This window comes from Sorex araneus, chromosome 4 (genome assembly GCF_027595985.1).
Source record: "Sorex araneus isolate mSorAra2 chromosome 4, mSorAra2.pri, whole genome shotgun sequence".
Classification (NCBI taxonomy): Eukaryota; Metazoa; Chordata; class Mammalia; order Eulipotyphla; family Soricidae; genus Sorex; species Sorex araneus.
In genome coordinates, this window is record NC_073305.1 from 78,718,714 (window position 1) to 78,744,590 (window position 25,877).

General features: G+C 42.0%; 1 protein-coding gene and 1 non-coding gene across 2 annotated transcripts in view; both read left to right on the plus strand.

Annotated features, from left to right (window-relative positions):
• The window catches only part of SPATS1 (spermatogenesis associated serine rich 1), a 72,490-nt gene extending 57,507 nt beyond the window's left edge, over window positions 1–14,983 (plus strand). Inside the window, exons 5-9 of the mRNA XM_055136689.1 lie at window positions 184–345; window positions 7,866–7,986; window positions 10,328–10,390; window positions 14,612–14,727; window positions 14,952–14,983. Of these exons, the coding sequence (XP_054992664.1) occupies window positions 184–345; window positions 7,866–7,986; window positions 10,328–10,390; window positions 14,612–14,727; window positions 14,952–14,983 (494 nt within the window). The remainder of the gene's footprint in view (window positions 1–183; window positions 346–7,865; window positions 7,987–10,327; window positions 10,391–14,611; window positions 14,728–14,951) is intronic.
• On the plus strand, window positions 795–896 carry LOC129404543 (U6 spliceosomal RNA). The gene has a single exon (XR_008629941.1). It is a non-coding gene; the product is annotated as a U6 spliceosomal RNA (small nuclear RNA).
• Window positions 14,984–25,877: the final 10,894 nt, after the last annotated feature.

Consider the following 25,877-nt stretch of genomic DNA (forward strand, 5'->3'; position numbering starts at 1 on the left):
TTGCTCCCATTCTTCTCTCTCTCTCTCTCTCTCTCTCTCTCTCTCTCTCTCTCTCTCTCTCTCTCTCTCTCTCTCTTTCTACCACTCGCACACCTCTCCTGGTTACTCACAGTGACTAGTCCCGCGGGACAGGACAGTATTATGCTGAGTAGTACTAATGGAAGAATTTCCGCTGTTTTCTAGAATATGGGCAGCACCCCGAGTGGACGTTTTACCCACGGTTTAGCAGTAATGTCCACACCTACCATGTTGGGAAGCAGTGTTTCTTCAACGGACTCTTCCTCGGCAACAGGAGGTCTCTGGCAGAGAGGACATTGGACAAGAGTTTAGGGAAGAAGAAACATGGTAATATTTCTCCCCTGGACCCTGACTGTGCAGGGCCCAAAATACTTGGGAGACTGGATTGTACAGGCCCAGTTCTGTTGGGGGGAGGCGGGCACCATGTTACCATAGTTACAGCCGGAAAGCTGGGAATGGTATCTGGAGGGATGGCAGGTTGGTTTTCTTTCTCTTGGCAAAGAACTCACAACATATGCTGATCCACATTTTTGTTTTTCTCTGAATTTCATAAAATGCTAATATGATCTTTAAGTCATCAGATAAGTTCGCTCAGATATTTATTAATAGAAATCCTCATTGAAGACCCAAAAGAATTTATGCCTCAATCAGATGCTGCCTGTCATATAGATCTAAGTTGTGCCTTATACTCTCCACAAAGAAAACAGCTTGTAAGTCTGAGCCTGAAGTGCAAGTTGTGAATGTTATTGTAAGGCATACTTGAGAAGAATTGATGAGTATTTACAGACAGCACATATACTAAAATTGGAACAATACAGAGATTAGCATGGCCCCTGCTCAAGGATGACACACAAATTCGTGAAGTGTTCCATATATATATACATATATATACATGTATATATATGTATATATATATATATACACACACATTTTGTAAACATATTTAATTTGGTTTGGGAGCCACACCTGGTGGCACTCCGGGTTTACTTCTGAATCACCCCTGGTTGTGCTCAGAACACCATATGCGGTGCCTGGGGGAATCATATGTGATGCCAGGGATTGAATCCAGGTCAGTTATATACAAGGCAAGTATCTTACCCACTGTACTATCTCTTTAGCCCCAATCCTTATGCATATAAATATGATATTTATGACATGTGTGCCATGTCACAAACTGAGGAGATAAGCACACACACACACACACACACACACACACACACACATACGGTTTATAACTTGGTGTTCTGTGTCCAACCATTCCCCAATAAGTTTACTAAAAGGCTGTAAAGAGTTGAAGAGTTGCCAAATATCAAGAGCGTCTGTGACACTTTCTTCTATGGAAATGCCTGTTAGGAGATAACTATTGCTTCAGGGACAAATAAGATCACTGTAGCAGGAGTACAAAAAGAAAGGAATAAAAAATTCTTATTTTTTAAAGAATTTCCCCCTCATTTTTGAGTTTTAAAGTCATAGCACAGTCAGAATCATTGTGAAAAACCAAACTTTTTTTGTGGCTGAGAAAACACGGAAATCCAGGATGTAAGAGGTGGCAATAGTCACTGATTGGGTTTTCTTTGGGAATTCTGCCTCCTGCCCACTTTCTGAGATCAACATTATCTTTATCTCTGAAGCCTGCAGTATGTATCTTTATCTCCCCTGCTCCAGTGGTAACTCCCTCTATTCTTTCCTTCCTTCCTTCCTTCCTTCCTTCCTTCCTTCCTTCCTTCCTTCCTTCCTTCCTTCCTTCCTTCCTTCCTTCCTTCCTTCCTTCCTTCCTTCCTTCCTTCCTGCCCTCCATCCCTCCTCTTTCTTTTTCTTTCTTTCTTTCTTTCTTTCTTTCTTTCTTTCTTTCTTTCTTTCTTTCTTTCTTTCTTTCTTTCTTTCTTTCTTTCTTTCTTTCCTTCCTTCCTTCCTTCCTTCCTTCCTTCCTTCCTTCCTTCCTTCCTTCCTTCCTTCCTTCCTTCCTTCTTTCTTTCTTCTTTCTTTCTTTCTTTCTTTCTTTCTTTCTTTCTTTCTTCTTTCTTTCTTTCTCTCTCTCTTTCTTCCTCTTCTTTCTTTCTTTCTTTCTTTCTTTCTTTCTTTCTTTCTTTCTTTCTTTCTTTCTTTCTTTCTTTCTTTCTTTCTTTCTTTCTTTCTTCTTTCTTTCTTTCTTTCTTTCTTTCTTTCTTTCTTTCTTTCTTTCTTTCTTTCTTTCTTTCTTTCTTTCTTTCTTTCTTTCTCTCTCTCTTTCTTCCTCTTTCTTTCTTTCTTTCTTTCTTTCTTTCTTTCTTTCTTTCTTTCTTTCTTTCTTTCTTTCTTTCTTTCTTTCTTTCTTTCTTTCTTTCTTTCTTTTCTTCTACTTTTTTAATTGAATCATTATGATAGACCATTACAAAGCTGTTCATAATTGGATCTCAGTCATACAGTGTTCCAACACCCATCCCTCCACCAGGGTACGTTTCCCAGCACCAGTGCCCCTCGGTTCTCTCCATCACTCCACCTCCCCCCGCCCCCACCTCAGCCTGCTCCTACGGCAGACGCTTTTCTTTCTCTCTTGCTGTCCTTTTGGGCATTGTAACTACCTCTATTTTGACCTCTATTAAGAGAAAGTTTTTAGGGCTGGAGAGATAGTACAGTGGGTAGGGTGCTTGTCCTGCATGTGGGCAACCCAGGTTCATTCCCTGGAATCTCGTATGGTCCCACATGCCCACCAGGAATAATTCCTGAGTGCAGGGACAGGAGTAAACCCTTTGCGTTTCACCCCCCCTAAAAAAAACCCAAATAAATAAATAAAAAAACGTTTTTACTAGAGATATTTAAGACATGTGCCAAAGGCACCAGGTACAGCAGGTAGGATGCATGCCTTGCACATGACTGGCCTGTGTTTAATCCCTGGCACTGCATAGAATCCCCTGAGCCCTGCCAGGAGTGAACCCTGAGCACAGAACCAAGAGTAAGTCCTGAGCACCACTGGATGTGGCCTCCAAGTAAAGAAACAGACAAAAAAATGTGCCAAAATAGAGGGGCATAATTTAACCTAGTGCACCCCGTCTTAGTGTCAGTAATATCCACACTGGATACTCTTGTTTCACCTTTGCCCCTCTTCCAGAATTATTTATTTTTAATTAATTAATTAATTTGTTTTTTGGCCATACCTGGCTGTGTCAAGGCTTACTTCCTGAACACAGGAATTACTCCTGCTGGTGCTTGGGCAACCATATGGGATACTGAGGGTTGAACCCAGCTTGGTCAAGTGCGAGAAATACCCTACCTGCTGTACTATCGCTCCAGCCCCATTTATTTTTTATTTTTAAAATTTTGTTAAAGCGGGACTGGAACAATAGCACAGTGGGTAGGGCATTTGCCTTGCACAAGGCTGACCCGGGTTCGACTCCCAGCATCCCATATGGTCCCCTGAGTACCACCAGGAGTAATTCCTGAGTGCAGAGCCAGGAGTAACCCCTGTGCATTGCCAGGTGTAACCCAAGAAACAAAAAAAAATTTGTTAAAGCACCATGATTTATAAAGTTATTCATATTTGGGTTTTAGACATAGTATATTCTAGCACCAATCCCACCACCAATTTCACCACCAGTTTTCTTCTTCACACCGTATCCCAGATTATTCTTTTTTTTTTTTTATTTTTTTTTTTTAAAGAAATATTTTATTGAACCACCGTGAAAACAAAAAAAATACAAAGCTTTCAGGTTTAAGTCACAGTCAAATACTGATTAAACCACCATCCCTTCACCAGTGCACCTGTTCCACCACCAAAAACCCCAATACACCCCCCTCCCACCCCACCCCCCATCTAAGTAGCTGATGATATTCCCATTATTCTCTCTATATATTGAGTACATTTCATATTTCCATACAGAACTCACTATTGTTGATTGGAAATTTTCCCCAACAATCAGGCCTGCTGAATAAGCATCATCTAATAATTTCTCTTCCTTGGTAAAGGTGAAGATTTTGAGTTTTGGGTTTCTAATATTTTAGCTCAGTTCACAGTCAAAATGGATGGCTCCAAGAATCTGCTCTGTTGCCAAAATGGGTTAGGAGACCTCAGGATCACAGTCAGTAGGCGGGAGGCTCTGCTTCTCGTGCCGCGGCTCTTGGTTCATCTCTGGGCGGAAGGCGCGCCGGGAACACCTCCCCTCCCAGGATCACCTACAGGCTACGTCACTAAAGAAAGTCCTACCTCCTGGTGTAGGGGTCTTAGAGGGTGGCTCTCACCGCGTGGTTGCTGCCGCTGCCGCCATTTTCGCTCAGAAAAATGGGGTGGAGAGGGAAAAAAATCCCTCCCCGGGCTGCACGAGGTTGTAGTTCAGTTCGCAGTCAAAATGCATGGCTCCAAGAATCTGCTCTGGTGCCAAAATGGGTTAGGAGACCTCAGGATCACAGTCAGTAGGCGGGAGGCTCTGCTTCTCGTGCCGCGGCTCTTGGTTCATCTCTATCCCAGATTATTCTTAAGCCAATTCTAGACATCATGTAATTTAATTATTTAAATATTATTAGTATGTACATTTAATGGGTAAAGATTTTGGTTTTTTTTTTTGAATCACATAATTCTGAGGGGCTACTCCCAGCTCAGTGCTCAGGGTCTGTCTATGGCACTGGGGATCAAACCTGGTTCTCCTAAATGCAAAGCATGTGCTACAGCCCATTGAACCATATCCTTGGCTCTGGATAAGGATTTTTTTTTAAAATTAAAATGATTACAATATTGAGCTAGAGAGATAATGCAGTGGGTAAGGTGCTCACTTGCATGCAGCCAACCCGGGTTAAATCCCCGATACCCCATTTGGTCCCCTGAGCCCTGCCAGGAGTGATCCCTGAACACAGAGGCAAGAGTTAGCTCTGAGCACTGCCAGGTGTGGCTCAAAAAAGAAAACCAAAAACATGATTACAATACCTTTTATATTTAAAAAAATCGAATAGTTTTTTGTTGTTTGTTTTTGGGCCACACTTGGGATACTTAGGTGTCATTCCTGAATCTGCATTCAAGAATCACTCCTGGTGGGACCATATGGGATGCTGGGGATCGAACCCAGGTTGGCCGTGTGCAAAGCAAGTGCCTTACCTGCTCGACTATCACTCTGGCCCCACAAAATGGAAAAGTTCTTAATACCAAATGTTATATGTTGAAATACTGTCTCACAAAGTATCATAGTTAAAAATACATGCTTTGTTTGAACCAATATCCAAATAAGATCCACACTTAGAAATTAAAACATTTTGGAGTCTCTGCAGACAGAGGAACTCCCACCCTTTTTCCTTTGCAATTTCTTTGGTGAAGAAACTAGGTCGTTTGTCTTATAAGTACTTCACAGTCAGTAACTTGCAGATTATATCCCTTGGCAACTGTAAATGGGTTCTTCTGTCCCACATTCTTCCGGTAAACCCATAATTGGCTCAATTTGCTTGATTCATTTTAGTGTGATTACTACTTTGGAAATATTGTGCAATTACTTTTTTATCCGCAAATGCAATGTCCCCCCCTGCCCCAGGTTTTTTCTCTTTTTTGATAATATTGCAGTATACTTGATGCTATTAACCATGGTGCTGGGTACTTTTTCCTTCGTGAAATTTTATTCCCTCCTCATTATTTATTTCTTGGATAAGATGGAGAGGCAGTACCAGAAATTGCTGACCCGGTTGTCCTTTTCAACTGAAATCAACATTATTATTATAGAAAAGAGAATCTATCAAAATATGGTCAATTCCAACTCATTCCCTATTATCCAGTTATGGGTGGAGTGATCTAAAGACCAATTTGTTGCTACACAAGAAAGAACAAAATGTTGCCCATGTTGATGGGTTGAACCCATGATGTTCCTGTTGTAGAGCTCATCCTACAGCATACTATATTTCAGAATATGATGGATTCTGCTGCAGTAAGTGGTTTTAAAGTCTCAGCAGCTTAGCCATTAAAATGTGTTCGTTTCTTGGGGCTAGAAAGAGTATAATGGCTAGAGTGCTTGCCTTGCATTCAGCCGACCCAGATTTGATTCCAGCATTCCAGGGTACCACCAGGAGTGATTACAGAGCCAGGAGTAAACCCTGAGCATCATCAGGTGTGGCATCCAAATCTCTCTCTCTCTCTCTCTCTCTCTCTCACACACACACACACACACACACACACACACACACGCACACACACACACCCATTATGGACCCAGCAGTTCTTCAAGCAGCTTCCTTCCAAATAGAGACTGGATGGGGACCAGAGAGATAGGTACTTACCTTAGATTCAATACCCAATGCTCCGAGTTCCTTCAGAGTGGTCCCTAAACACAGAGCTCTGAGTACCACTGGATAAGCCCTCTCCAAAAACTAAACCAAACCTAAAGAACAAAGAGATGGGAGGATCCCCTTCAAATTCATCTGTGAGTCTTCATCTCAGCATGTGGCTTTGAATGTTGCCGTAGGAGGAGAAAGAGAAAGTTCTGGAGTGTGTCCCATGTCATCTCCTACTTCCTGGAAGTAGCATATCTATCTGCTCACTGTTTATTGTTTAGAACATGGCTCTACTGGACCAGAGAGGTAGTACAGTGGGTAGGGCACCTGCCTTGCATGTGCTCGGCCTGGGTTTGATCCCTGACATCCCATATGGTCCCCTGAACTCTGCCAGGAGTAATTCTCGAATGCAGATCCAGGAATAATCTCTGAGTATCACTGGGTGTGGCCCAGAAACAAGAAATAAAAAAATAAAAACAAAACAAAAGAACATGCTCTACCTAACTCCCCAGGAGACAGAATATGTTATTTGCTAAAGAGTTGACTATTTCTTATGAATATTTTATTTTTTTACTTTTGTGGGACCCACTTGTTGCAGTGCTGAGGGACCATTAGAGCTACATCCAGGGGTGCTTTGGGACAATGCAGTCCCAAGGATCAAACCCAGGGTCTTAACACAAGCAAGGTATGCACCTTACCACTTGAGTCACATCCCTGGCCCTAGTTACTGGATTTTAGTGTGTGGATTTTATCCTGTTTTCTATGCCATGAGCATCGCTCTGCCCAGGAGATAGAGAAATCATATGCAAGCATTAGAATGGATTCAGCACATTGATTAGGCTGACACCTCTTTTTGTAGACTATTCACACATGATTCAGAAACTTGGGAAAATATTTCAGAAATTCAGAAAGATCTCATATTATACTTGATAGACTAAATAAGCATTATTTGAAAAAGGTGGTGTTTGGGAGAATTTTTCTTATGAAGAGCATTTTTTTTTTTGGAAAGGAGGGCAGAGCTTTTTTTGTCTGTTTAGAGTGATCATTCTTGGTGGACTCAGGGACCATATGGGGTGCCAGAGATCAAATGTGGGTTGGCTGCATGAGTACCGTATTCACTGTACTATTACTCCAGCCCACAGGGAACCTCTTATACTTACATGCAAGTCATTGGTTCTTTTCCTCTTTACCTACTTTAACTTTTTGAGATCTTTAATAAATCTTTAAAATATTTTTTTAAATTTTATTTTATTTTGCTTTTTGGTCACACCCAGAGATGCACAGGGGTTACTTCTGGCTTTGCATTCAGGAATTACTCCTGGCGGTGCTCAGGGAACTATATGGGATGCTGGGAATCGAACCCGGGTCGGCTGCGTGCAAGGCAAACGCCCTACCCGCTGTGCTATTGCTCCAGCCCTTTAGTGTTTCTAATTCATTAATTTTTTTGGTCTCCCAAGAGGTGCTCAGGGGGCTCTAGGGCCATACCTTGGGGGGTGCTCAGGAGGTGCATGTGCATGCATCAAATATGGGTCTGGCCCATGCAAGGTCTACACTGCATCCCCTGGACTATCTCCCTGGCCCCCGTCCTCCACACATTTTGTGATTCTGGGTATAACTGCCTCCCACAGCTATTGATCCCAGGAATGGAATCCCAAAGTTAAATCCAGGAGATAATCCGTATATGAGCCCAGAACAAAGTATAGACTTCCACAAAGCAGGAGCGACTCTCCCACCGGTGAATTTTTCATTGTAAGTATATGTTAAATACTTGGATTACTATTTTTTTTTTGTGGGGAAGGGGGTGGTTTGGGCCACAATATAGAGGTTTTAAGGAATTTTTCACCAACCATGTTTTATTGAGACCTATCCCATGTAAAAATATATGTAGTAGCTGGGGCTGGAGCAATAGTACAGTACGTAGGGCACTTGACTTGAATGCAGCGAACCCAGGTTCGATTCCCTGCACCCCACGTGGTCCCCCAAGCATGGCCAGGCATGATCCCTGAGCACAGAGGAAGGAGTATGTCCTGAATACCGCTGGATGTGGCCCAACCCCCACCCCATCCCAATATACATGTAGTATATTTATGTATATAGATAGAGAGATAATATATAGAGACACAGTTCTTTAATTTGGGGGTGGGGGGCTTGGAGCCATACCTACCGATAATACTCAGGGCTTACTCCTGGCTTACTCAAGGATCACTCCTCGCAGTGCTCGGGGGGACTGACCATATGCTATGCTGGGGATCAAATCTGGGTTGGACACGGTGAAGCAAACACCTTACTACTGGACAATTTCTCTGTCTCTGTTCTTTTTTTTTACATTAAGTATGATAATTTATTTAGGGAAATATGGGGGGAGAGAGAGAGAGAGAGAAAGAGAGAGTTACGTGTTTGTGTTCACAAGTGGCTTCTCCAAAAAGGTAGAGGGCTGAGAGTTCACATATCATGTTGAGATGCAGGCAAATCTACAAGACGGAAAATGTGCCACAGTTTGACTTTTTCCTGTAGCTCTTAACTGGCACCTAGTTTAGTATTAAACACTCAATTTATAGGAATGTGTCTTAACATTAGGGCACAGGTAAAAAGAACTGAAAGATCTAAAAATTCTGTTGAGAGCAAGATGCAGTTTCTAACAATGCCTGCTCACTTATACTATTGCTAGCAATATAAATCTGAAGACTTTCCAATACACATACAAAATCAAATTGTTGACTAATAACTACTATTTGGATTAATTTATTATTATTATGTACCATTATTAATTTATTATTATTGTTATTATTTTTGCTTGGAACAAAATAAACAGACCAGAGTGAATAATGGGAAAGTTTATATATATAAATATATATGTATCCATATATAATATACACATTGGTATAATCCTATCAACGGCCAAGATCCAGAGACTATAAAACAAAGCTCCCAGGAGCGTGTGGCCATGACCTCTTATTGTCTAGTTCTTCCTCTCGGAGAACCCGGCAAGCTACTGAGAGTACCCTGCCTGCACAGCAGAGACTGGCAAGCTCCTCGTGGTATACTCAATATGCCAAAAACAGCTAGCAATGATGGGTCTCATTTCCCTGACCCTGAACGAGCCTCCAATGTGGCATCATTGGGAAGGATGAGTAAAGAGAGATGGCTAAAATCTCAGGGCCAGGACGAATGGAGATGTTACTGGCACCCGCTTGAGCAAATCAATGAACAACGGGATGACAGTGATACAAGTGATATAGTGGTATAATATACACATACATTTGAAATCATATATATGTGTGTGTGTGTGTATATATATATATATACATATATATATATATATATATATATAAAATCACTCCTAGTGATGCTTGGAGGACCATGTGGAATTCCGGGGATCAAACCCAGGTCAGTGGCATGCAAGTCAAGTGCCTTACCCACTGTGTTATTTCTCCAGCCCCATGTGACCATTATATTTAAAGAAAAGTGAAGGGTTGGAGGTAGTTCAGCTGGTTGGAGCACAGCTTTGCATGCAGGGGGCCCGGGTTAGATCTCCAGAGTACTGCTAAGTGCGGTTGCCAAGCATCTAACCAGGGGTAGCTGCTGAATGCTGTCAGATTTGCCATCCCCCCAAAAAAATGGGGACTGGGAAGATGGTTCAAAGGAATGAGCACATGCTTTGGATATGGGAGACCCGAGTTATGTCTCTGGCAATGCATGGCTGTCCCCAGAGCACTGAGTACTCATGAGCACGGATCAGGAATATTCCCTGAGCACTGGCAAGTGTGCCTCCCAAACAGACCAAAAATTGGTATATTATATTAAAAATACTATTTAAAAATTAATCTTGTTTGACTTAGTAATATTTACTTAGTGATAACTATCGCTTGGTACTGGGAAGGTGGTTCCCTGGGAGAGTGCATGATTTTTATGTGTGATGCCCTGGGTTCAATCTCTGGCACTGCAAGAAGAAGTCTACCTCTTAGAGTTATGAAGGCCACAAATGAGAATTAGAATGAGAAAGTGGATCATTTTATAGAACACAATAATTAGTTGCTATTTTTGTTATAGAAGCCATACTAATTTTATGGTTGCCTTTACTGTTTTACAGAGTGCCTTATGAAAAGAAATTTGATACATTTATTCCACTTGAGCCTCTTCCACCAATTCCCAGGTGAGTTCTACTGTCTTTTATATTAAAATTTCTTAATATTGAAAATATTAAGTATTTATTTCTCCTGTAAGCCAAAGTCTCTATAGCTTTAGAAACACCTAACTCATAGGGACTTTTGTTTTGTTTTGATGGATGCCACACCCAGCAGTGCTCAGGGGTTACTCCTGGCTCTGCACTCCTGGAACCATATAGGATTCCAGGGTTCTAACCAGGGTTGTCCTGTGCAAGAAAAATGCCTTAATCCCTTTACTATCTCTCCAGTCTTTGAACAAAGTCTTTAGAGAGAAATCCATGCTATTAAATGTTTCTATTTAAAAAACATTGTTAAAGGAACATTCTTATGTAAAAATCATTTTAGTCTCTACCTTAAGAATCTAGATAAAGGATGAGCCCTAAAACCCCATTTCAGCAGAAAAAATAAAATGGGAAAACAAAGAGAAAAAAAATCAATGAAATTAGAAACAGAAAAATCAAAAAGAAAATTAATGAAACCAAAAAGTTTTATTTATTTATTTTTATTTTTTTGTAGCAGAAGTATCTTTATTGTACTTTCCATGTGTCACACAGAATATTAAAAAATCATTTACGCAACAATTGAGAGTTGTAATCTGTTAACTACTAAATAGTAGTTTAGCTAATCTATTAGCTAATCCAAAAAGTTGTTTTAAAGGTTAAAAAAATTGCTAAACTTCTAATAAGACTTTAAAAAGGAATAATGAAAAATGAGATGTTATATAGGGCTGGAGCGATAGCACAGCTGGTAGGGTGTTTGCCTTGCACAGGGCCAACCCGGGTTCGATTCCTCTGCGCCTCTCGGAGAGCCCAGCAAGCTACCAAGAGTATCTCGCCCACATGGCAGAGCCTGGCAAGCTACCTGTGGCATATTCAATATGCCAAAAACAGTAACAAGTCTCACAATGGAGACGTTACTGGTGCCCGCTCGAGCAAATTGATGAGCAACGGGATGACAGTGACAGTGACAGTGAGATGTTATAAGCATCAGAAATGAAATTGAAGCTGCAACTGTAGTTCTACTCCCCAAATACTGGAAAGATTTTAAGGAAGCACTTTGGGATGACTTAAAAAACTTGAATGAAGGGCTGAGGGGATGGCTGTCGGTGCTGGGGTGTGAGCCTTAGATTCAAGTCCTGCCACCACAGGGTCCCCTAGTACCACGTAGTCTCTGAGCACTGCCGGATGACCCATAAAGCATTGGTTGGCTCCCCCAAACCAAACAAAATGTAGATGAAATTATCATATTCCTTGACAACTGAACTGCCAGAGCTTATCTAAAATAGTTAATGTGAAGAGTTCTAAAGTGCTCTTTTTAAAAACAGGGAATAAGGGGGCTGGAGCGATAGCACAGCGGGTAGGGCGTTTGCCTTGCCCGTGGTTGACCCGGGTTTGATTCCCAACATCCCATATGGTCCCCTGAGCACCGCCAGGAGTGATTCCTGAGTGCATGAGCCAGGAGTAACCCTTGTGCATTGCTGGGTGTGACCCAAAAAGAAAAAAAACAAATAAAAACAGGGAATAAGATGTAATTTAAAAGGAACAAATATGAATTTGTTTGTTTGGGGGCCAAACCTGGCTATGCTCAGGGCTCTGTGCTCAGAGATCACTCCTGGTGGGCCCAGGGGACCATCTGGGGGTTCCGGGGATCAAAAATGGGTCAGGCTCCTGGACGGCAAGTTCTCTACTGCTATGAGATATGGAGGCATATCTCCACCCCTAATTTTTCTCTAAATGTTGATTAGATCATTTGCATATATTGTTTTGACATATATTTTATTTCAGTTCTATGGTAGTGTTCTGATAGATGAAGGGCATTATATTTACAAATCTGTTTCTGTTGGGTGTGTCAACAAAAATTATTTTTTTTCTGGGGGCTGGAGAGGTAGTGGAGTGAGTAAAGGCACTTGCCTTGCACATAGCTGACATACGGCCCCCAAGCACCACCAGGAGTGATCACAGAGACAGGAGTAAGCCCTGAGTACACCTGGCTGTGGCCCCAAAACCTAAACCAAAAATAGTTTTAAAAACACTTTTTATACTTGTGGTTTGTTCCATTTTTTTTTATTTGTTTCTTTTGGGGACATATTCAGTGGTGCTCATGCACATTTCTGGCTTCGTACTTGGGGGTAGTTCACAGCGGTGCTGGGGGACTATGTGGTATCAGGGATTGAACCTGTGTCTCCTGCATGCAAAGCATGTTCTCCCACCCTTGGAGTCATTTCCTGGCCTGATGTTCTAGTAGTGCTTTATCTTCCCTCCTCCCTCCCTCCCTCCCTCCCTCCCTCCCTCCTTCCTTCCTTCCTTCCTTCCTTCCTTCCTTCCTTCCTTCCTTCCTTCCTTCCTTCCTTCCTTCCTTCCTTCCTTCCTTCCTTCCTTCCTTCCTTCCTTCCCTCCATCCCTTCTCTCTCTTTCTCTCTCTCCCTTTCTTTCTTTCTTTCTTTCTTTCTTTCTTTCTTTCTTTCTTTCTTTCTTTCTTTCTTTCTTTCTTTCTTTCTTTCTTTCTTTCTTTCTTTCTTTCTTTCTTTCTTTCTTTCTTTCTTTCTTTCTTTCTCTCTCTTTCTTTCTCTCTCTCTCTCTCTTTCTCTCTTTCTTTCTTTCTTTCTTTCTTTCTTTCTTTCTTTCTTTCTTTCTTTCTTTCTTTCTTTCTTTCTTTCTTTCTTTCTTTCTTTCTTTCTTTCTTTCCTTCTCTTCTCCTTCCTTCCTTCCTTCCTTCCTTCCTTCCTTCTTCCTTCCTTCCTTCCTTCCTTCCTCTTCCTTCCTTCTCTTCTCTTCTTTCTTTCTTTCTTTCTTTCTTTCTTTCTTTCTTTCTTTCTTTCTTTCTCTCTCTCCTCTCTCTCTTTCTCTCTTTCTCTTCTTCTCTCTTATCTCTTTCTCTTTCTCCCTTTCTTTCTCTCTTTATCTCTTTCTTTCTTTTATTTTGTGCCACATCCAGTGGTATTCAGAGCTTTACTCCTGTTTCTCTGCTCAGGAATCAATCCTGGCAGGCTTGGAACCATATGTGGTTCTGGAGAGCAAACTGGAGTCAGACCCAGAGTGACTGGGGTAGGTAGGGAGGGAGTACAGTAGGTAGGGAGCTTACCTTGCAAGTAGCCAACATGGGTTTGATTCCTGGCAACCTATAGATTACCTGAGCCCCAATTGTAGTTAGTATTGTGCAATGTTAAGTGCTTTACCTGATGTACTATATTGTTGGCCCTATTCTAATATCTTTCTATATACCTTTGTCTCCTGATTATTTTTTTGGGTTTCTATTTTTGGTTTGTCAGTTTTAAATAATTAACTTGAGTTCTACCTATACCTATGTGGTAATCCTCTTCTTTCTTGCAGGGATTTTCCTACCATCCTTCTGCTCCCAAGGATTATCAGGGAATTTTCCCAATCCCGGAGCATTTCTCTGGGCTTTAAGTACATGATTTCTAGCTGCCCAAAGGGGAATAAAAAACATTCTCCATCTTTCTGTTCTGAATCACTGCAGGAATATTTAGGAATAGACAGGAATATCTCCTGATACCTCTTATAACATGTTTGGTATACTCTAGACATGTCCTTTTGAATCAGATTACAATAAGTTTTGGAGGATAGTAGGTATCTACATTAGCTAGGGTACCAGTAGCAAATAGAAAGCAACTTCAGGGGATTATAAAGACAATTTAGTGAAGGGACTATTGTAGATATATGTGTAGGTTTAGAGAACTCACATGGGAACCACCCAGAGGTTCATGGTAGTGAGAAACTTGTTCTACTCTCAGGTCTGAGCTGTAGGAAGAGGGATCATGGATCACAGAGAAATGAGACATGGACATGTTCTGGCAATGGGAATCTACCACCTCTCCACGAGGATTTGTGGTGATGAGAACCTGCCATCTCCTGACTGAGTGGGGTACTCAAGAGATAGGGTGGGAGTGGGGAAGCTTGGCAAGAAATATCCAGCTTCTCTCTTCCCACTATCTGATTTCCTATTGGTTCCTCCAATTAGTGAAATGCAGCTGAAAAGTGGGTGACTCTTGGAGTCGAGACTGAAGGGCAGAGAAGGGCAGAAAAAAAAAAGATCTGGATTTGGACTAGGGGAAAATGGCAAACTATGTGGTGCTTAATTTTGACACCAGTTCATAAAATGGGAGGAGTTGTGCTTGTGGAGGATATATGTCTGTGAATGGTGTTTGAATCAGACAAACTCACACTCAGACTGTTGGCCTCTTTCTACAGCGTGCCTTTTAGGGTGAAGGAGAGGGCCAACAGGCTTAAGAGTGAGATAAAAGAAGTTGAGGAGCTTGAAAACTGGCGGCCAGCAACCCCCTTGCTACAAAGCATATATTTTTCAGGTGGGTTTCCTACAGCTCAAAAATAAGTTAAGAAATGGAGGAAGCCCAGAGGAACAAGTTTTTTGAGGCTTCACAATGGAGAGCACAAAATCCCACTGTGGATGGTGCCATCTTCCTCGAGTAGTCCCTTTGACAGAAGTCGGGGCCATGTGAGTTGAGAAACATGAACTGAAATTTAGTCTTGTAATGGAATACAGCCTTTAATTCCATGCCTCTGCCTACAGGTTCTAGTGGTTCTTTGGACTCTTCAAGATAATGCTGAGCAGAAACAGACCCACAAAGTACGCACTGGCCATTACTTTGGAGAGTCTCTTCCAGTTGATTGTTCTATCAGTCGGGCTGTTCTAAATCAAATGTTTGATGAGTTTGCATTTTGCTTTCCCTTTTTATTTTTGATTTCCTGTTCTGAAAAATTACAGAAAATTTGCAAAAATTGCTCAATGAATAAACATGTACCTATTCTTTGCTAGATTATATAGTTGACATTTGTCCACATTTGTGCACCCTTTCATAATATCCTATCATTTTGCTGAATAAGAATAAATGGCAGATATGGTATCATAACCCTTTAGTCCTACATACCTACATGCTTTAGTATGTGTTATCTGAAAATCATCCTCTGTAGATCATCGATTTCATTGATTTGCTCGAGTGGGCACCAGTAATGTCTCCATTGTGAGTCTTGTTGTTACTGTTTTGGCATATCAAGTGTGCCACAGGGAGCTTGCCAGGTTCTGCTATGCGGGCGAGATACTCTTGGTAGCTTGTCAGGCTCTTCGAGAGGGACAGAGGAATCAAACCCGGGTCAGCTGTGTGCAAGGCAAACGCCTACCCGCTGTGCTATCACTCCAGTCTTGAATTCAAGTAATTGAATATTGATATATTACTACTAATGTACAGTCCTTATTTATTATTTTCAGTTGAATTTGGTTTTCTAAGGAAGCACTCAGAGGCAAAACGCAGACATTATTTAAGTTTTGTTGTTGTTGCTGCGGGCTGGAGTGGTAGCACAGCGGTAGGGCAGTCACCTTGCACGCGGCCAACCTATGTTCGATTCCTGTGCCCCTCTCGGAGAGCCCAGCAAGCTACCGAGAGTATCTTGCCCGCACGGCAGAGCCTAGCAAGCTACCCATAGTGTATTAGATATGCCAAAAACAGTAACAATAAGTCTCACAGTGAGAGACGTTACTGGTGCCCGCTTGAGGAACTCAATGAGCAACGGGATGACAGTGACAGTGACAGTTGTTGCTGCTGTTGCTTTGGAGCCACACTTAACAATAATCAGGGGTTACTCCTTGCTCTAAATGCAAGAATTACTTGTGGTGGTACTTAGGGGACCATATGAGATGCTGGGGACCGAAACTGGGTCAGATGTCTGCAAGGCAAACACCCTACCTACTCTATTATCTCTTCAACCCGGAGTTTTCATTATTTTTGGTAAATAATTTTACTAATCACATTGCTAATACCTTTAGTAATATTTTTTCATGTCCAAATTTATTTGTCAAAAAGACTTGCAATCTGAATCTCTACCAGTTAGCTGATACTATTACCCTGTGATTCATTCCCCACTTTAGGATTGCCTGCTTATATTTCCAAACAAGATGAAGCCACAGTCATGAATCTTTCTTTTGCTTTGTTTTTCATGTTTTATTTTATTTTTATTTTATAAGGTAGTTTACAATATTTGATTACATTTCATATTCAAAAACCAATCCCACCACCATTACACCTTCCCACCACCATATTTGGAATGTTTGCATCCTAAACCCCAATCTCTGTCCCAAAGTAGAACCAAAATAATATATTTTGTATTGTTTGTTATGAAAAACCGCTGAAAATGCTGCAAAAAAGTATCCATAGAGGAAAGAGTATGAAGATTGTTCTATTTTGGCAGGGGACATTAAATCCTTCTATAAGATATCATTAATGTGTTGTTAAAGGTTGAGCATTGTGAACTTTCATATATGTATATGTAAATATATATATGTAAATATATATTTCTCTTTATGATTGGTTGACTGGGGCTGGAGCAATATAGTACAGTGGTAGGGCGTTTGCCTTTCACGCGGCCAACCCGTGTTTGATTCCTCCGCCCCTCTTGGAGAGCCCGGCAAGCTACTGAGAGTATTGCGCCTGCATGGCAGAGCCTGGCAAGCTAGCTGTTGCGTATTGGATATGGCAAAAACAGTAACAATAAGTCTCACAATGAGAGACGTTACTGGTGCCCACTTGAACATATTGATGAGCAACGGGATGACAGTGACAGGACAGTGACAGGATTGGCTGCCTACTATTTCAACCCCATCACATGTGGTGTGGTACTCTTGGAGTATGGGTAGGGTGTGTTTTATGATGTATTTCGCTGCCGCAAATGCTGATTAGGTTCAGGAATAGGTTCAATGTGTGTAAGGATTGGCCTGAGTATGTGGGGAGCAACCTTGAGCATGGCGGCGGTTGGGTTCTGGAGGTTTTAGGCTGCCGGGGCTGGGTCCCTTGGGGTGGGGCAGGCTCTCACCCTGCCCCCCTCTGGGGCGCCCTGAGTGAAACGGCCTGGCGCCGGGTCTGGTGGCATGGCTATGGTGAGCTATGGTGAGCGTCATGTTATACTCCCTTTCTGGAGAGAAAGTTTATATTTTCTTTTGAAAAAAAATTTATTACTCTTTTTTTTTTCTTTTTGGGTCACACCTGGTGATGCACAGGGGTTACTCCTGGCTCATGCACTCAGGAATCTCTCCTGGTGGTGCTCAGGGGACCATATGGGATGCTGGGAATGAAACCTGGGTCAACCGAGTGCAAGGCAAACGCCTTACCCGCTGTGCTATTGCTCCAGCCCCTTAGTACCCTTTTTATTTATTTATTTATTTATTTATTTATTTATTTATTTTTTGCTTTTTGGGTCACACCTGGCGATGCACAAGGGTCACTCCTGGCTCTGCACTCAGGAATTACCCCTGGCGGTGCTCAGGGGACCATATGGGATGCTGGGAATCGAACCCGGGTCGGCCGCGTGCAAGGCAAACGCCCTACCCCCTGTGCTATCACTCCAGCCCCCCCCTTTTTATTTTTTTATTTTATTTTTTTTGCAATAATATCAGAATTTTATTACCAAATATAGAATTATTGATGATCACTTATTCAGATGGTTCAGTTGAAAGTTTTATATGAATTTTCTAGACAACAATAATTTTAATACACAAAACAAAATTTTAGAAAATGTATAGTTTTAAAAGTGTTATTTTGATTACTTTTCACTGATTAAAATAACTGTATTGTTTTAATACAATTAAAAGATACCACTTTTAATACCACTTAGAAGATGCCACTGATACATATTGAATTACTAGAATGAATTTGCTAATTTTTGCTATGTGACAAAATACATCAATTAATATAAAATAATATGGCCTAATTACCTCACACTTTGTGTAGGTTCTAAGCTTGGACCTTATTTAACTGTGCTCTCAGCTTCGAGTCTTTACAAGACCACAATAAAGGTTTCATTGTCACTGTCACTGTCATCCATTGCTCATCGATTTGCTTGAGTGGGCACCAGTAACATCTCCATTGTGAGACTTGTTGTTACTGTTTTTTTTTATTTTTTTATTAGTTTATTTTTAATTAGAGAGTCATCGTGAGGGCTTAGTACCCTTTTTAATGTCATTATTCTTAGGGCTGCTTGTCTAGAAAACAAGAGTCAAACATTTGGAGGAAAAGATGGGGAACAAAAGCCAACGCTATACAGTTAGGATATGACGTCAGCAGTCAAAGCAATGATGCAGCTTTTTCAAAGTCAATGTCCTTTTTCACTAAAGAGTTTCCACTGGTTGACTAATTGCTCTCATTAGATTTGGGCTCTCTGAAATCTCAAAGTGGCAAAGAGAACTGGAACCTACACTGACTCTCAAAGTGCCCAAGACATGAGACACGATGTCTTCCCCTCTTGAAATGTGTTGACAAAAATTGCTAAAGGGGGTGAACCATGTTTGGGACACAGTGCATTGGTGGTGTTTTCCAACAAGTCAGTAATTAGCAGAGAACATTTTCTGTTCTCTGGTGTGGACTGACAGAAACTCCCCAACCACTCCTGTTTTTTTTTTTTTTTTTTTTTTTAGTATTTCCAGCACTATTTACTCTTTATTTATTTATTTATTTTTAATAAATTTTATTGAATCACCATGTGGAGGGTTACATAGTTCTCTCAGGATTATGTCAGTTATACAATACTCAAACACCCTTCCCTTCACCAGTGCCCATATTCCATCACCAACCACCCCATTATACCTCCCGCCCCCTCCCGCCTCCCCAGTCCCCGCCCTTGAAAGTGATAAATTTCACTTCGTTTATGCTTTATCTTGGTTACAGTCCATGTTTCAACACATAACTCACTATTGTTGCTAGGGTTTCCCCCCAAAAAAGAAAAAACAGTCCTTCTGTCAAGGAAGCATTTGATAGCTCTCCATTGCTGAGAATGTAGAGATATTAAGTCCCGCTGTTTGTTACATAACTTTTCTATTTTTTCCCCCCTGCCTCGTCCCGCGCCACCGAGTTCACGCCTGTTTAGTAATCACCACGCTGCCTGACAAAGGGAAAAGAAACCGAAAAAGATGGTTATTTCCCGTCATCGGCCAGCGTGGGGCTCTCGCTTAGTTGATAGTCTGGAAGAATGTCTGCCAACAGTTTCTGGAACCAAAAGTAATACGCTGGTATCGGCCCCAGTTCGAGGTTCCACCAGCGTCCCGCTGTTCCAAGTACATAATAATTTATTCCCTTGTATTCCATTCCCACGCCACCAGGTCCGTGTCAGCTTAATGGACATCATACTATGGTTAACGCCACGCCGCGTTTCTTCCCGAGAAAGAAGGATATTTCTTCTCAACCGGCGTGGGGATATGGCTTAGTTCAGTCTATAGAGATGGCTACCACTTTGATTGCCTTTAATATTTCAGCAAAAGACTTACTATTCTTGTTAGGATTTCCCACCAAAGTCCGACCAGTTAAGAAGGAACCATTTCATATTGGTTATGATTAAATGACATTAGGTCGCGCGGCCATGGCAGCGGCTTCACAGCTTTGAATTTCTGTATAAAGTCCAGGGAAAGTACAGCCAGAAATTACACGTCACTACAAACTTTAACCCTGTTATGGTCCCCCCAAAGTCCAACCCATTACAAAGGAACCATTTCATATTGCTGATGATTAGATGACATTAGGCTGCCGCGGCCGCGCGGTTTTGGGTTTCTATATAAAGTCCAGGGAAAATTCTGCCTAAAATTCTATCGTTACAATCTTTTACCCTTCAACAAAAAACTCAGTACTATTGTTTGGAGTTTCCCCCCACGGTAAGCCCTGCCAAAAAGGAACATTTACACGTTGCTGACAATCAAGAGATATTAGGTCGCGCGGCTGTATTGCAGCCGCGCGGTTTTGGATTTCTATATGAAGTCCAGGGAAATTCTTTTGGTAATTGCATCACTCGCTCGCGGTTCAGTTGCCTCCGGGGTCGATCTCACGTGGCGGCACAAAGGAGCGTCCCCACATGGCTCTGTGCTTAAATATCATTGGCACAGGGTGGATCCGGAAGTCCCGCCCCATCGGCTTTCCCGGGCTTCCTGCATAGTCTAAAAACCGGCTGTTGCCTCGTTGCGCGTTCAAAAAGAAAGAGTTGAGAGAGAAAGGACCATACCCCGCTGGCCGCGCCTGGGCCAGTAGCTGCGAGCACACAGTTTGGAGGCATTTTGGGGGCGCCGCTCGTGTCCAAAGTGGTTCAGTTGCCTCCGGGGTCGATCTCGCGTGGCGGCACAAAGGAGCGTCCCCACATGGCTCTGTGCTTAAATATCATTGGCCTTAATTTTTTTTTAACAGTTACTTCTGTTTTTATTTTCAGCTCTTTCTTGATGCTTCTGTGATCTTCTTTTTTTTTAATATTTATTTTTATTTATTTATTTTTTAAAATTTTATCACCATGTGGAAAGTTACAGAGTTCTCAGGTTTATGTCTCAGTTATACCGTATTCAAACACCATCCCTTCACCAGTGCCCATATTCCACCACCAAAATCCCCAGTATACCCCCCGCCCCCCACCCCAACTGTATAACTGATGAATTTCACTTCATTTTCTCTTCACCTTGATTACGTTCCATATTTCAACATAAAACTCACTATTGTTGTGGGAGTTATATCCCCAAACAAGATAACCCTAATAAGGAGGCATTTGATAATTAGTTTTCCATTAAAAGATTGTACGTTTTCAGGTTTTAGAAAAAGTCACGCGGCCGCATTAGCGGCCGCGCGGCTTGGATGTGTCCCAGTCCCGAATCCTGGAGCCGTGTTAGTTGCTGCTCAGTGTCGCCAGGGCTCCATCTGGAGAAGGTGTGCTGGCGGCACCCAACCACTCCTGTTAATTCATCAGTTTCCTCTCTACTAATTCTCTTGCCCTACGACAGAAGGCCCATTTCTATCCCCCAACAAAGTCCAGAAGGAAAAAAGCAAATAATGTAGAAAAGGGAAAATACGTTATGGAAAGATTTCTCAGATATACTAACTGCTTAATAATTTTGTGCTTCTATTATTTTTTAAAAAATCAATTGCAACTACTGTAGGTGTAGGTGGATAATAGGAAGCAAAATTAAGAAGCAAATAAAGGTTCTGAAGGAATTTTCAGATGTAGGTGGAACAGGAAATGCTCTCAGAAGGTACTAGGGTGTTTTGAAAAGAAGGAGTCCTACACAGTAGGGGCAATAAGGAAAATAAGCAAAGTACAACTGCAGATTAATAGCAGTCTCTAGATGTCAAAGATGTTTATATAATTCCTACATGCTTCTCCTACCCTCATATATAAACCACCCCCAAACCTCAAAGATTGCTGCTATAAACCTCAGATATATATGATTTCAAGGAAATTTCTATTAAATGATTAGATGAATGGAGTTTTACGGTCACATCCCATACTTTGGAAATTAGGATAGTTTGCACTGGGTTTAGAGTTCTTTGTAAGCACATTTCAGTAGCATGGCTTTCCCAAGAGAAGGAAGCTGACAGCCCCTTGTTGGACTTTAGGAAGAAAGTAACTCATGTATGAACACATGTATTTGGGGAGACTATGGGATAGGCAGGCTGGAGTGATAGCACAGCGGGTAGGGCGTTTGCCTTGCATGCCGCCGACCCGAGTTTGATTCCTCTGCCCCTCTCAGAGAGCCTGGCAAGCTATGGAGAATATTTCACCCCCACAGCAGAGACTGACAAGCTCCCCGTGGCATATTCGATATGTCAAAAACAGTAACAACAAGTCTCACAATGGAAATGTTACTGGTGCCCGCTTGAGCAAGTCGATGAGCAACGGGATGACAGTGACACAGTGATTCAGTGATGGGATAGGCAAAAGCTCTGGTGGGAAACATATGTGTCTTCCCCAGTGAATAGGCCTGAAGTAGGGGCGTGTGAGTATTAAGAAAAGAGACAGAAATAAGAGAGGAAAAGCCATGAGGCCAGGGGTCTTACACCCTTGGACTGAGAGACTGACAGGCCTCAGCTTAGAATATTTATTGATTGGAAGCGATAAACATCAGGAGAGCTACCATCATTCTCTAGTTGGATTAGATCTTTACACATCTGAGGGCATTGGTTAAATATAAATATAAACAGGTTTAATTAAGCAAATATATAAACATGGGTTTAGTTGAACGAGATGTAAAATTTCAGGGGAAATTCTAGGAGGTCTACCCAGGGGCAGCACTCCATCTCAGGGCTCCAGCATTCTGGATTCTGGACCCCAGCATCTTAGCTGCTGTTGCACTTCATTCTTTCAAAGCACAATGAGGTTGAATCTGCTTGATATGAAGGCCCCATCCCATCTTTTGGTTCTTTTGTAAATAAAAACAAGTATGCACAGATGTGTGTTTGTGTGTGCATATGTGTGTTCTTTTAATTTCAATCACTGGCGCTTGTAGGATTAATGGAAACCTGACACATACCTGACATAAACAAGTGAGTTTATTATAGTAAAAACTTAATACTGAACATATGGTATTCTAATTTTAGATCTGGGGAAAATGAATAATGGAGGCCCTGGGGTAGCTCAGGTGTTTGGTCGGTAATCCTGGTGTGAGGCTGTGAGTTTGATTCTTGCTACTACCCCATTATCACCACGTAAGATCCTGGTGGCACTGCTGTTGGAATTTCTGATGCCACAAGTGTGCATCGCTGGAGAGCACCATAACTATGTGTGGGAGCACACAACCAAGTATACAACCCCTGACTTCACAACAATGATGGCAACAAGGGGAAGGAGAGGGGGGAAAATTTAAAAAATGGCCTTTGGGGCTGGAGAGATAGCACAGCGGGTAGGGCGTTTGCCTTGCACGCGGCCGACCCGAGTTCGATTCCCAGCATCCCATATGGTCACCCAGCACCGCCAGGAATAATTCCTGAGTGCAGAGCCAGGAGTGACCCCTGTGCATTGCTGAGTGTGACCCAAAAAGAAAAAAAAATAAAAATAAAAAATGGCCTTTGTGGGGCTGTAGTGATAGCACAGCGGGTAGGGCATCTGCCTTGCACGCGGCCAACCCAGGTTCGAATCCCAGCATCCCCTGAGCACCGCCAGGAGTAATTCCTGAGCACAGAGACAGGAGTAACCCCTGTGCATCGCCAGGTGTGACCCAAAAAGTGAAAAAAAAAGGCCTTTGTGTAGTAGAGGGGAAGCTATGCTAGTCAGAGTGGCATTAATGTTCAAATAAACTAAATTGAGAGGATTTCAAGACATTGAGTTATCAAACATTAAGACATTAGGGTATCTAATTTCTATTTTTTCCTCAAATAACATAGGAATATTCTGCATGGTTCCAAACATTACCTTCAGTCCTGGTGTATGACAGTCAGCTGGCTAGAAGGTTTCCTTTTACTTAGGCATTCACCAGAACACTGAAGTGCATTTGGTTTTCGAAAGTCTGTCTATAGGATTTGACTTGGTGAAGTAATTGAGCACCAGAATGCCTCAATATTGTGCACCAGTCTTAAGGGCAGTCTTCCCTTTTCTGGCTGGAAAAGTGTGACTTCTCTTCCCCAAACTGAGCATATGTTAGAAGTGGGATGGTGTACTTTTAAGGGGAATCTAACTTGTCAAGTTCTCAATTTTTTGGGGGAAAACATAGGAGTTCTGTTGGACGTCTGACATCCTCTAATACTAGGAAACTTTAGGAGGAATTTATGGTCTGCACTCAGATTGGGGAATGGGGCAGCCACTCCTTGGGGCAGTCTCCCCAAGGACACAATGGGCTTCTAACATGGACTTTGGAAGAAATAGGTTCGTGGAAAGTAAGCATTTCCTGGTGCCCCTAAAGGGACCCAGTCTCTTATCAAATGAGAAGCCAAATAGCTCACTGATTTATTTTCCAAGAAACTGCATTAGTTTTCACCAAATATGGATAAGGGGTGGAGACAGGATCTAGTGGGGATGTTTGTGAGTATGGGTAGAATCATCTGGACAGAAATACATTCTTTTGATTGGGCACATAATAGGTCGAAGTGAAAATTAGCATATATATATATGTATGTATATTTGCTTTTTGGGTCATACCCAGTGATGTACAGGGGTTACTCCTGCCTCAACACTCAGGAATTACCCCTGGTGGTGCTCATGGGGCCATATGGGATGCTGGAAATCAAACCCGGGCCAGCCGCGTGCAAGGCAAACGCCCTACCTGCTGTGCAATTGCTCCAGTCCCTTAGTATTTTTTTTGAAAGGGAGGACAGAATGATTTCATGAGGCATAATCAGACTAAAAGTTACTTGATTTTCTGAAGTCAAAATTTAACTGGGAGCTCTGTATTTGGGGGTAGGGGGTGGATTTTTGGTCACACCTTGTGGTACTCAGGGCTTACTTCTGACTCTGTGCTCAGAGGTCGCTCTTGGAGCTGCTGAAGGGACCACAGAGCAGTATGAAGGATTGAAGCAAGACCAGATATTATCAAGGTAAGCTTCTTAACTCCTGTACTGTATCTTCAGCCTGGGAACTTTGTATTTTAATTTGCTAAAACAGGAATATATGGCAGAGGTGGTATAAAGGAAATGAATTTGAGTGCTTAGTTAGCCTGCAAAGGGGTAAAAGGGGCAGGACTCTGGGATAACTTGGATATGGACTATGGGAAGAATTGGGAGAAGGAAAAGTGGCAAGGTGGTTAGTGGTGCTATTACCCAGGCCAGCCTTGGTGTCTACCCCATGAGGAATCTCTGTACACCTGCAGAAAGATTTCTGCATGGCATGTGTGGCTGTGTGGCTTGATAAGCAATGTATAAGCTCAATTTTTTCCCCATTTGTCCCTTGGCGCAGTGACTTTCTATGACTGTGTACCACAGACCTATGCTAGTTACTGAAAGGAGGATGCTAAAGAACTTCAGGGTTTCTTGTAGGGTTTCTAGTTTTAGGCAGTGGAGTTTGAGGAACTTGTAACATTCAGGAAAAACTCTCTAGGACGTAGCCATTTGAATCTGGTGTTCTACATGCACATAGAAATAGCAAAAGTGCCTCTGAAAACTACAACCCTCAAGATGTTCTGGGTAGATGCAGGTTTTACATGCACTAGATATAAAACCAGCCAGTGGATATACGAATGCCAAATCTACCAGTGCCAAATGCCAAATGCCAAAGAAAGACTCTTTGAATTTAAAATTTGAGGGGAAAAAGTTCTTGTTGTAGACACCTACTTATCTGTTTCCATCTTGGAACAGAGAGGAAAACAGAACACCCATGAAGTTGAGCTCTGAGAAAAATAATTGCAACTATAATTGGATTAATAATAAGGAAGTACAAGTAGGAGGAATTCAAGCCACTTTAGATGGTGAACAGTGACTATCAATCACCAGCATTCAGAGGACTGAAATTCTGTGTTGAAGTGATCTGACCCACTGACAATGCTCTATTCCTAGTGTTGGGGAAGAATTTCTAAATAGAAGGGTAGGTCTTAGGGCTAGCACTCTGGTAGATGTGGTTGTACTAGTCTAGATATTGTATCTGAAAGGGTTTCTTCTAAAACTGAATGTTTATTCTGGAAGATTATGGGGTAGTTAAACTCGTCCCAAACCATGCCTTGGTGTAGTTGCAAGCTTTGAACCCTAATTTCAGCCCTTCTGAGAAATAGTTTTGTTAGAGAATA